The sequence below is a fragment of the Taudactylus pleione genome, unplaced genomic scaffold, assembly GCF_031769625.1.
Source record: "Taudactylus pleione unplaced genomic scaffold, aTauple2 ptg000102l, whole genome shotgun sequence".
Taxonomy (NCBI): Eukaryota; Metazoa; Chordata; class Amphibia; order Anura; family Myobatrachidae; genus Taudactylus; species Taudactylus pleione.
In genome coordinates this window covers 2,381,767-2,394,478 of record NW_028284504.1, presented here as the reverse complement: position 1 = coordinate 2,394,478, position 12,712 = coordinate 2,381,767, and the positions used below count along the sequence as shown (strand labels likewise).

Below are 12,712 nucleotides of genomic sequence, written 5' to 3'. Positions count from 1 at the left end.
TCATTTAGAAACCGCTGCAAAACCACCACCAAACCCCCGGGGTTTAGAACAGAATAGAACCCGCCACCAAACCGCCAGGGTTTAGAATAGAATAGAACCTGCCGTCAAACCGCCGCTTAGTAAATTTTGCCCTTTAAGTCCTATTTTCTAGCTTGGTTTAGAAAATGAAAGCTAACATCTGATTGGTTACAATGGCCAACTTACTTCTTTCCTTTGCACCAGATTATAGAAACATCCCCAAGATGTCTATGTTTGGTTTGCAATTATAAAGTGGCAGCAACAGATAATAAACCATAACATTGTTTTCTTTCAGTGGGATTTCTGAAAGCTACAGGAGAGACCCGCACGTCTCTGGAATCAGCAGCTGATAAAAGTGCAGGGCTGCAGGTATATAGACTACTCACTGCCAGTGTCACCAGGCTGCTTATTCTTTATTATTAACTAGTATTGAAGTCTTGATAGATGACTTTAAAAGTTTAAAATTTATAACCCACACAATATGCTATTGTGATTGTGCTGGTCATCTGCCAAATGGGTTTTCATGCTCATCTGTAAATGACTTCAGTCTGGTCATTCCTGGCCATACCTATTGGATTGGGAGCACACACTTGCTGTTACCAGTATTGGGCAGTGTCACTAGCTAAAGGTACTGCCACATTTTTTTATGATTAAATGTGTAGACTTAGGGGCTGATTCTGAGTCTGGTGGTTCTCAGATGCATATTTACGTATCTCCGTCCTATTATGAGTCATATAGAACACGGGCAGATCTGTCTTTCCATGAAGTTGGGTGTTTCCGGGCAGCAACCGTGCGAGTGCACGGAGCTGCCCTGACCATTGGGAATGTAATGGGAGTATCATGGGCGAGTCGCTAAAGCTCTGTGCTAGTCTGAGTCGTGCATACAGGGAAGGGAAACCTGTTCTGACTGACCTCTTGCACCTAGTATGGGGCTGGTGCAAGTGCTGATACTTATGATGGCAGATGGCGTAAGATCAATGGGCAGCAAGGGTTTATGCTTGAATTGGCCCTATGGATTCTCGCATTAGAATAAGGTAGTAAATCAGGCTTCCGCAGTTGCCCATAACCTCAGCCACTCTGCATGCGGCTCAAGGTGAACCCCTTAAAATATTAACTGAACGTTAATGTATAAAGACAAAGGGCCTGATTCAGACCCACTCGCGAGCGGCTGTCCGCTCGCAAGTGGGTCGATGTTCTGCACTGAGCATGCGCACGACGGAGGGAGCTCCGTCGTGCGCATGCGCCAGACGCGACGAGCGAAGGAAAGTCCTTCGCTCGTTGTGTCTGATCAAAGGGGGCGTGCTGTCGATGTTGATTGACAGCACGCCCCCTTTGGTGGGCGTGCCGGGGGCGTGCCTCCCTGACGGGGGCGTTCCCAAGGGAACGCCTACCGTCAGAAGCCGGCCCACTGACATCACTAGTGATGTCAGTGGGAGTGATTTTGGCTCTGATATACCCAGCAATAGTTAGGACATACACATGAGGGTTTTGTATGTCAAGTAATTGCTTGGTGAGATATATTTGTTCATCCTATTTTGACTTTGTTGTGACTTTTTGGAGTGTTTTTGTATCTTGTAGTGATAAAATTAAGTATATCTGACTCTTTCCCTGAACAATGTATATATAAAGGGGTTGAAACCTGATGCATAATTTAAACATGGGGGACATTTATCAAAATTGGTGCAAAGTAAAAAGGTGATGTAGCTCACTGCAGTCAACCAGTCTTTGGACAAAATTTACTAAGCGGCGGTTTGACAGCAGTTTCTATTCTATGCTAAACCCCAACGGTTTGGTGGCGGGTTCTATTCTGTTCTAAACCCCGGGGGTTTGGTGGTGGTTTTGCAGCGGTTTCTAAATGACAGCCCTATTCTATTCTATTCTAAAATGTGTTTTGACTGTGGTTTGGCGGCGGTTTTGCTATCTGCAGATTTACTAAGGCCTTAACCGCTGCAAAACTGCCATCAAAACACATTTTAGAATAGAATAGAATAGGGCTGTCATTTAGAAACCGCTGCAAAACTGCCATCAAAACACATTTTAGAATAGAATAGAATAGGGCTGTCATTTAGAAACCGCTGCAAAACCACCACCAAACCCCCGGGGTTTAGAACAGAATAGAACCCGCCACCAAACCGCCAGGGTTTAGAATAGAATAGAACCTGCCGTCAAACCGCCGCTTAGTAAATTTTGCCCTTTAAGTCCTATTTTCTAGCTTGGTTTAGAAAATGAAAGCTAACATCTGATTGGTTACAATGGCCAACTTACTTCTTTCCTTTGCACCAGATTATAGAAACATCCCCAAGATGTCTATGTTTGGTTTGCAATTATAAAGTGGCAGCAACAGTGGCAGCAACAGCAACAAACCTCAACCGCAGGCTCCGGCTCGCAGTTTCGATGGTCGCGATGGTCAAGACCATCGCGGCCATCAAACTGCACGCTCGTATAGCCTGTGGGTGGTGACCCACAGGTATACGAGCGTCCAGGAGGACGCTCCATTTTCATGGAGGGCGGCCCTCATTCAGAGCGTGCGCTCTGCTCAGAGCGTACGGCTCTGAATGAGGGCCAAAGTTCTTTGTTACATTGAAACTGTACAGGTGACTGAAATAAACAATAGGCACCACTACACATAACACAGTTTGGCTTCCCCGCACGTTTTTTATTTAGCCTTAGCTAAACTGAATTTTATTGCACTTATTTCCTGTCTTAAAATATTTTGAGCCTCTAAATAAGCCCATCTATTTTATGTTTATTGTGCTAATACCTATTGCATAACCTTGTCTCGTGAAACTACACTTTTCTCATACATAGCATATCTTTCTTAGGGGCAAATGTACTAAGCTCTGGAAAGGGATAAACTGGAGAGTGATAAACTAAGAGCCAATCAGCTCCTAACTCTCATTTTTCAAACACAGCCTGTAAAATGACAGTTAGGAGCTGAGTGGCTGGTAGTTTATCACTTTCCAATTTATCACTTTCCAGAGCTTAGTACATCTCCCCCTTAGAATTCTAGTTGCTACCTGTAGGTTCTTAAACAGCAATTATATTCACGTATTTGCCTATTCACTGGATTTCTCTTTATGTTGAAGGAGGAAGTAGCAACATGAGCTGGAGTTTCTTGACGCGCCTTTTAGAAGAAATCCACAATCACTCAACGTTTGTTGGAAAGATTTGGCTGACCGTGCTCATAGTCTTCCGCATAGTTCTAACTGTTGTGGGAGGAGAGTCCATTTACGATGACGAACAGTCCAAGTTTCAGTGTAACACAGATCAGCCTGGATGTGAGAATGTATGCTATGATGACTTTGCCCCTCTCTCTCATATTCGTTTCTGGGTGTTTCAGATTATTTTAGTGGCCACTCCACCTCTTTTGTACTTGGGCTATGCTATGCATAAAATTGCAAAAATTGAGGAGCGCAATAAGTATGACAAGAGGTCAAGGGACAGAGCTCTATCCTTACGCTGGAAACAACATTGTACCCTAGAAGAGGTGGATGATGACAATGAAGAGGAACCCATAATGTACCCAGAGACCGAAATGGAAAACAGAGTAAAAGTGAGCAACAAAAAGGTAAAACATGATGGCCGAAGGCGGATACGCGCTGATGGGCTACTGAGAATTTATGTACTTCAGTTGCTGGTCAGGACGGTTTTTGAGGTTGGATTCCTGGCCGGGCAATATTTCCTATATGGGTTTGAAGTGATTACAAGATATGAATGCCAGAGAAGTCCTTGCCCACACACTGTGGACTGCTTCATATCCCGACCCACTGAAAAGACCATCTTTTTGTTAATTATGTATGCAGTAAGCTGTCTGTGTCTACTTCTGAATGTGTGGGAGATGCTACATCTTGGCTTTGGGACAATAAGGGATGCACTTAATAACAGGGGAAAACCTTTGGATGATTCTTCCTCGTATAATTATTCCTTTTCGTGGAACACTCCATCAGCTCCTCCTGGATATAACATTGCTGTGAAACCAGATCAAAATCATTATACAGAACTTACAAATACAAAAATGGCTTACAAACAAAACAGGGCCAACATTGCTCAGGAACAGCAGTATGGGAACAGCGAGGACAATATCCCTACTGACCTAGAAAACCTTCATCGGGAAGTCCGCATGGCTCAAGAACGTCTGGAAACTGCCATCCAAGCTTACAATAGCGTACACAACCCACCTCCCATTAAAGAAAAGCGATCTAAGAAAGGGTCAAATAAGAGTAGTGTCAGCAGCCGGTCCGGAGACGGAAAGACCTCTGTGTGGATTTAATCCCTCACCAGCAAAAAGTTGTGACTTCTTGTCTCCGGGAGGAACAGGCAGCAGAGTGATATCTTCCATTCATATAAATATTGTGGTTCTGTTAATGTTGGAGAAAAACAGACTTGTATGGCCTGGATATGAGGAGAAAAAATGGCCTATGATTTTTGTAGGCCTGTTCTCTTGTATTATGGAACTGTATTACTGTGACCTGCAATCTGTTAGACAGTAATGTTATATCTCTAATGATCCAACATGGCTGTATGATAATCCTGTTTGATTGCAGAACTTTTTTTATGGTTCAAATTCTCCTTTTTTTTTATACATGATATGATTATAATTACAAATGGGCTGCTGTGTTTCTTTGTATTTCAAACAGAGTCAGGGAAGATCATTTATTAGTCTTACTTGTTGCCACACCAGCTACTAATTATAAATGTGATGTAGCTATTTTCTATGACTTTTGCAGCCGTAGCCCCTCTGCAGGTGCTTCTGCGTCCCCAGGTCTCCGCTTGGCTGTAGGAGAACAAGTGTCTTACATTGATGCTCTGCAGAGTGCTGTATTTATTTCATTCGTAACTTTTTTTTTTGTTTTGTTCTTTTAAGACAACACATCTGACCTCATGTGTGAGATGGTTCGGACAAGCTTAGTAATAACACCTCCATTATCTTGTTGCTTTCAGTGTAACAAGTCACTGACTGTGAGAGAAGGGGGGAATAAAAATGCATTTGTTGATGAAAACCAGATCCCAGACTTCCCCTTCCTGCGCATTCATCAGATATTACAGATGTGCGGTGACTGGGGGGAAAATAATCTTTGTAGTTAATCGTTGAAGCCGCGAGACATGGAAACAAAAAGGGTTTTTTTTTTACTTCAAATTATGTAATTGTATATACCTACATTAGAGCAAGTGCCTCCTCTCTTTGTTATATAGTTTGCAAAAAAAGATAAACAGAATTGGGTATGTTAAAAAAAAAAAAACATAAGGAACATTTTGGAACTCTTTGCAGTACTCTATATGTATCATGGGCATCGGAACGGGGGGCAAGAGGGCAGCTCGTTGTCCCCCAAACATTTGAAAGGCGTGACGGCTGCGGACTGTCAGGGGCTGTGCTTTATAGCAATAGGCTGCACCACATGGAGGAGGAGGTGTAATGTGCGGTCTTTAAGTTGAAACACAGCACATTACACCTCCCCTATGCACTGCTGGAACTGTGCTGCCTATTGCTATAAAGCACAGCCCCTGCTATAAAGCACAGCCCCTGACCGTCCACGGTCGCCGCTCAGGTAAGAGAGAGGGGGGAGTTGCAGGCGCCAGAACAACTTTATGTTGCCCCCAGCATAAAATCATTCCGACGCCCCAGATAAGTATGTATTTGGTTTTTTTTTGTGGGCATTCTTTGTATCTGTGCTACCTGTTCTCCAATACATTATACAGAGATATATGTAACTTCTTTTGCACATTTCAGCATCATCCTAATGGTATTCAGTGCCCCTAAATGACTCTAATATCTGCACCACAGAAGAGCAAACATCCTAGATGTTGATATTAATGCAATCATGTACTGCTTGTATACTGGACTAATCTGGCACACAGTTAGGATCATAGACGTTGCACTTATTTTGCCCAGATTTTACATTCCATAGTGATGTTTTATCCCATTTAGTGATAAGTATAAGTTTCCCCTCAGAGTGTCCCCTGGTACTTGAAGCTAAGGGCCACAGTAAGCAGAATATTGCTGTTTTGGTCCTATGTCCAAAGTCCTCATTCAATTTTCTCTTAAATAAACACAAAAAAAACGTACTGTAACTTTATTTTATGGCAGCTTTTCTCTTCTTTTTGTTACAAGACATTAGTAATTTAGCAATAAATATGTTCTTGTGTGTACACACATGGTTAATATATTGTGGGCCACGGCCTAGCCAAAACCTTAAAGACCCAGATATTTTTCTCCAATACCACGCATAAACAAATCACAAATCTAACTTTTCTTTTTTTGTTTTTACTACATTGCATCTTTTCTGTATTGTCTTCAATTGCTTCATTGTACAAAGGACAGTTAGCATCGTCAGCCAGATATATACTGCCATGTTTACATATTTCCTTTCTGGACAGTGAGTTTTTTGGGGGGGAGGTTGGGGTTCGGTGTTTGTTTTCTATGTTTACACTTGGGTTCTATGATTGACATATTAAGCATACTTCCGTATTGGGAGTTTATAGCAGGAGGCAATTAAGTTGTATTTGCAATCAATGAACATCAAAATACAGAAGTACAAAATTTGCAATGTTGGATACATCTGTATAACTATTTTCGATTTTATTTATTTTGTTCCTTCATTGATTGCAGGTGCATAGGTTTGGAACTCAGAAATAAACTAAGCACAGAATAATACTAAATAAATTTAAATTGAACTATGGGCCTGATTCAGTACGGATCGCGGCTGCGATTACAAACGCAGTCTCACTGCAAAGATAGGCTAATCCACTGCAATCGCTATGCCATCGCAGGGCAACATAAGGACGCCCACCTTACCTTATACACATCCGTAATACTTTGCAAGACTGCCAAAACATTGGTAACATCGAGTAAAACCGCAGCCTCACGCACACTTGCACAAGCTCTCACCTTACTCAGGAATTGCTACCCTCATCGCACGCAGTGAAAGGCCAAGCTGCGTATGGCATCACGGTGACTAATTTATACACGCCCCTGCAACGGCTTTGAAACGCACTGGCATACCTGTGTTTCGCAGACCCCCCCCCATCACCACCCCCAAACAGTACTTCCTGTCACTCACTCTGCGATTGGTCTGTGTATTCACTCTGATCGCAGTTCCGATCACAGAGGAGTGTTTATGCACTGCGATGCATACACATGCGCAGAACGCAACAATCAGCCGATTACATGCTAAATCGCAGTTGCGATCCATGCTGAATCAGACCCGATGTCCCATTAATGAAGCTTCTAAATCAAGTAACCGGTATAACTCTGTCGTAATCACCATTCCCTCTTTCTTTTGTTTTTTAGTAGCAAACGCCAATAGGAGCACAAATAACAGTAAGTTGCGAATATTCAACATATATCAAATTTATTACTAAAACGTTAGCATAAAATGAAACCATTATAATTGTGACAAACAACTACATACAGGGGCGTATTTATAATGGGTGCAGGGTGTGCGGTGCACACATGCCCCCGGGTCCAGGGTGGGCCCGCACCACACACCCTGCACCCATATTATGTAGAACTTACCTCTCCGAGGTCCCGCGTTGGGTTTCCCAGCGCTGCTCAAACGCAGGAAAATTGCTGCTGTGGCCATGTTTCTGGCGTTTTGCGAATGCGCTGTGAGAAAATCGCCGGGAAAATACTGACAAGTCCCAGAACCTGTGGTTTCAATCCAAACATTCAGAAAATATCTCGTACAGTGCCCACCTCAGTCCACATCAGGGTCCCTGGTTTCCACCTTGCTTAATGCATTTCGAACCCCCAAGTATGGGTCCTTCATCAGAAGCATGGTGGTCATTAAAATAAAAGGCATATACTGTATATACCCCCTTCAATTAAACAACAATACTACTAATACACTGGGAAAACAACCATGGGGATGAAACTTCCCCTGAATTGTATACGGTAGATGAGGACAAACACTTACATTTAGGTTTTTATTTTTGTATACATGTCTGTGCAGGGGGAACCCAAAAAGTTTACACCAGAGCTGGCAATGGCTTCTCCATTTTATAGGCAATTGCACAGCCTATTTTAGGTGCACGCCTTCAGTGAACTTGGCTGACTTGAGAATGCCCAATTACACCTCTTCAGTAAGAGATATGATTGAAATGCTTGCAGTTCTGCATTGCCTGTACATGAGAACAAATCATTCCGGAGCATGCTCTGTGCACACATGATATGCTCCGCAACCGTGCGTTTGTTCAGCTCTGCATATGGCTCAATATAACCATTCACTACTGAAAGCGGAGCCTTAACCATTAGTTTAGGTAGGTAGGTAGGTAGGTAGGTAGGTAGGTACTGTAGCTTGACCCTTACCGTGGTGTGGCACAGTCACTGGTGTTGCAGAATCACTTCAAACTCCATGTTTAAAGTACAGCATCTTATCACTCTAAAGTGAAACAATTACACTATCAGCATTACTTATATAATATAAGAATGAAATAGAATTTAAGGAAATTTCATGCTGAAATATTTGGCTGTGAACAATACTTAATTAAGAATCTGTTTTAATCTGACTTGTTCGTGATAAAATGTGTTAATTAAATCATATGACATATGTCTAATTTGCTTTAACATACAAAATGTACATTACATCCCTGGGAAGTTCTATTTTTAGTTCCCCTCATTCTTATTAATAAGCCCTTGGATGAATTGGTGACTGCAGTTGCTCAGCACATTGCTGGAGTAGCAGCCTAAATTCACAGTATGTGTGTTTCTGGACTTTGGGCCTGTTTCAGCAAGAATCACAATTGCGATTACACACGCAATCGGCCGATTGCTGTGAACCAGCCACTTCGATCGGTACTGCGATCACAGTGACTACGCAGACCCATCGCTGGGTGATTGACAGAAAGTGCCATTGATGCCATACGCAGCTTGGGAGGTGACGAGGGGGGCCGGCGAAATGCAGGCATGCCAGTTGCAGGGGCGTACATAAATTATACACTGCGATGCCATACGCAGCCTGAGTACTCATAGCGTGCAACAAGGTAAGCAATTCCTGAGTAAGGTCAGAGCTTGTGTAAGTGTGCGTAAGGCTCCGATGGTACTCAATGTTACCGATGGTTTTGCAGTCTTGCTAAGTATTACGGATGTGTGTAAGGTAAAGTTGGCGTCCTTATGTTGTGCTGCGACTGCATAGCGATCGCAGTGGATTAGCATACTATCGCAGTGAGACTGCTGCGTAATCGCTATTACAATTGCAGTGTATAATTTATGCATGGCCATGCAATGGTGTTCAGACGCACTTGCACGCCTACGTTTCGCCAACCACCACCCCATCACCACCCGCAAACAGTACTTCCTGTTAATCACTCTGCAAAGGATCTGCGCAGTCCCGATCACAGTGGCTGGTTCGCGCAATGCATGCGCAGAATGCAACAATTGTCCGATTGCGTGCATAATCGCAGTTGCGATCGGTAATGAATCAGGCCCTAATGCACTTGTGCTCAAGGATGAATATCCTTAAAATGTAGACTGTATTGGTGGAGTTTATGAACCTCTGAATTAAATAATAGTAGTGTCTCTCACGTGAGTTGCTGTCAATGGGTCTGGGCCAAAGAAGGTCAGAGAATTGCCATGTTTTTGTCCCCCTGATCACTTCAGTGTAGTTCAATGGGAGTTCTGTTTTCAGTGAGTGCAAATTCCCAAGCACTTCACATTCAGTGCAAGGAGGTTGCTAAGAAACCTGGTGATATCACAATGATGTGAACGGAATCACTTTAGCTAAGAGGAAGTGCATGGGAGCTCCAGATTGAATCTTCCCTAACATTTCATCATGTTGGATCATGTGCATTGTGGAGCTCATAGTGGCTCACATCACATGAAACACAATAGCAATTTCTGTATTTAATACTTTTGAAAGAAAAGTTTATTTTCATGAACAATCTGGATTTTTTCTTTTCTTTCCATTTATACCGAGCTCCTTTTTTGTTCCTTCAGTGATACTGGACTGAAGTCTGTCAATTGTCTTGTTTTCCCTTGTATTGTTTCTAATGTTTCTTTATAGACCAGCCTGAGTGAAGTGTATACACTGCCACACCAGACGTCAAACATTCAATAGTCGTTGGTTCTGTGTGTTTGAAACCTGGTCAACCATTCACTCTGGTGCTTCTGCTGGCATTTTATCAGCTCAGGAACTCTGTGTTAGTACTATATATTCATCATGCCTGCAGCGTGGCATGCAATGTAAACTTGTTTCTGTCACACTAGAAGCACACTATATGAATACTAACCCACAAATTGCCATTGTACCACTGCCCGTGGGATCATATCATTATAATAATAATAATAATAATAATAATATTCTACTTTTAGAAATCTGAGATTTTTTTTAAATGGCTTGTTAAGATCTATTCCTGGTGGTAGGGAGGGGCTCAATAGATTATATTTTGAGTAGAAAATTCCATAGACAACTACCACAATTATTATCTTTGTTTAGTAAATAATGTTTTACAGATTAATAACTATGATTATATGGGCATACATGGCAGGGAAAGTTAATGTGGGCTATTTTTTTTCTCTATGGCGGGGGGTGGGTAGTATCCATAACAACATCAAAGATTTGAAACTGGAGCAATGACTAATTCACATTACCAGATTATACAGATAGCAGGAAAAGGTGGGTACTAAAGGTGGGTACACACTGCACAGATCTATCTGCAGATGATGGTCGTTCATACACACTGACCGGTCATCATCTGCATGTGTACACACTGCCCGATGGACAGATATATCAGCCGACGCGATATGTATGTGGACGACATTGTATTGGCCGATCAATATATCTGTCAGTGTATACCCAGCTTAAGCCGAACAACACATTAAGAGGAGACTGGAGGGTCACCTAAATAAATACGAGTAAACAGTTAGATACAGCGTCTTTAGTGGAAACTGGAAGAACCTTTATGAAACTCTCCCAAGTAGCAAAATACTTTTTATCACAGGCCTCTTTCTGCAACACCTGACTGAGGATGACACAGACTATTGGGTGGAGTTTGCACAGGGTAACACAGCAACTTCAGCTGAACCCTAATTTTCCACACCAGGTACTGTTTAGTGATGAGGAAGATTTTTTTGTCAATGCTGAGGTAAACAAACAGAGCCACAGGTACTGGTCAGAGACAAACCCTCACTGGATGGATGCCTGTAGGGTTGTGGCCTCGGCAAAACAGTTGGTATGGTTAACAGCAGCACATTACAAGAGGTGGTTAGATGAAGAGATATTTCCCTCATTGTTATCAGTGGATGGGTGATATCCTAATTTCTCCCAGCAAGATGGTGCCCCACCTCATTAATGACTTATTGTCAGAGAATATCTTGATGTTCAGTTTCCCCAAAGGTGGATTGGCTGTAGAGGTTCAGTCCAGTGGTCACCAAGATCTGCAGATTTAACTCTGTTGGATTTCTTACTGTGGGGTTACCTGAAGGAACATGTTTATGCTGTGAAGATACAAGATTGTTATCATCTGCAACAACAAATTGTTGATCCTTGTGCTCAGATTCAGCCAGACATGTTGGTCAAGGTTCATCGGGAATGGGAAAAGAGAAAAATCTTAACACTGCAACGTGGTGGACAGCACTTCGAACATATACTATAAACTTTATGGTAAAACTCGAGAATGAATAAAGATACGATAAACAAACAACACCATTGTTTTTCTTATGAAATTCTGTTTGATTATGACTACCATCCCAATTAAAAAATTAGTTATTTAATACATGAGACTACATTTTAAAGCAGGTACATAGGTCACTCCTTCACACAGGAAGCTCAAATAACATTTTAACCCAGTCTGTAGTCAAAGTAAAATCATACTTGCCGGGAGGCTCCTGAAAATAGAGTAGCACTCCCGGCCACCTGAAAGGTGGACAATTTTCCCACACTCCTGGGCCACCTGCTTGCCCGCAATCAGGGGCGTAGTGAGGACGGTTCCGGCGCAGCGCCAGCTCCAGGCGCTGAAAAAGTCAGGTGCTAGCTTAAGTCTTACTCCAGCAGGTGTCTATTTGCTGACAGACTGCCGTGCCAGGCACACACTAATTATTTCTCCTGGCCTGGGTCCTAACAGATTGCATTACATTCGCGGACGGTACACGATCGTGCCTGCCGCACAGCCCCTTGCAGTGACGATGCCCATCCAGCCCTCTATACCTACACTGAGTCTGGAGACTGACAGCAGATGTTAATCGGGAGATTGGCTTAGGTCCGGCGGCAACAAGGTGGGGCTTAGGTCTGGGGGCGGAGCTTAATGCCAGATCAGCCGGGTACTGCACACACAGAGAAGCCGCGAATGTACCCACCACAATGAATAAAAGCAAGATAAGAATAAAGAAAAGAGGTGCGTGCTAGCTGCTCCTGTAATGTATAATTGTTGTGTTATATATATATATATGTGTGTATATATAGTCTACTTGTTATTCGGCACTCAGGATAATAGGACGAACAGGCCGCCCTTCTGGATAGTTGACTATATAGTGTTCCTATAGTGTGACATGGTAGCCCCACAGAAGTAAGGAAATAAGTCTGGATTTAGTATCAAAAAGCTTGTTGATCACTTGAATACAAGCTTTTCTGATACTAATGGCCGCATTCAATTGGCGAAAACGGCAGTTTTTTGCCCCCAAAAGAGGCAAAATTTTCACCAAAATCCAGGAGTGCGCCTTATTTCTTTCTGCGGGGCTGTCAAGCAGTGGAGTCCCTCCCCG

The 12,712-nt window shown here is 42.8% G+C and overlaps 1 protein-coding gene across 4 annotated transcripts in view; it reads left to right on the top strand.

Moving 5' to 3' along the window:
• The window catches only part of GJC1 (gap junction protein gamma 1), a 47,582-nt gene extending 42,854 nt beyond the window's left edge, over positions 1–4,728 (top strand). For 3 of the 4 annotated variants that reach the window (XM_088470738.1, XM_088470740.1, XM_088470739.1), the window contains exons 2-3: positions 314–387; positions 3,105–4,728. In XM_088470738.1, coding sequence (XP_088326864.1) covers positions 3,119–4,288 — 1,170 coding nt within the window. In that variant the 5' untranslated portion in view covers positions 314–387; positions 3,105–3,118 and the 3' untranslated portion in view covers positions 4,289–4,728. The remainder of the gene's footprint in view (positions 1–313; positions 388–3,104) is intronic. The other variant, XM_088470741.1, reaches the window with a different exon arrangement.
• Positions 4,729–12,712: the final 7,984 nt, after the last annotated feature.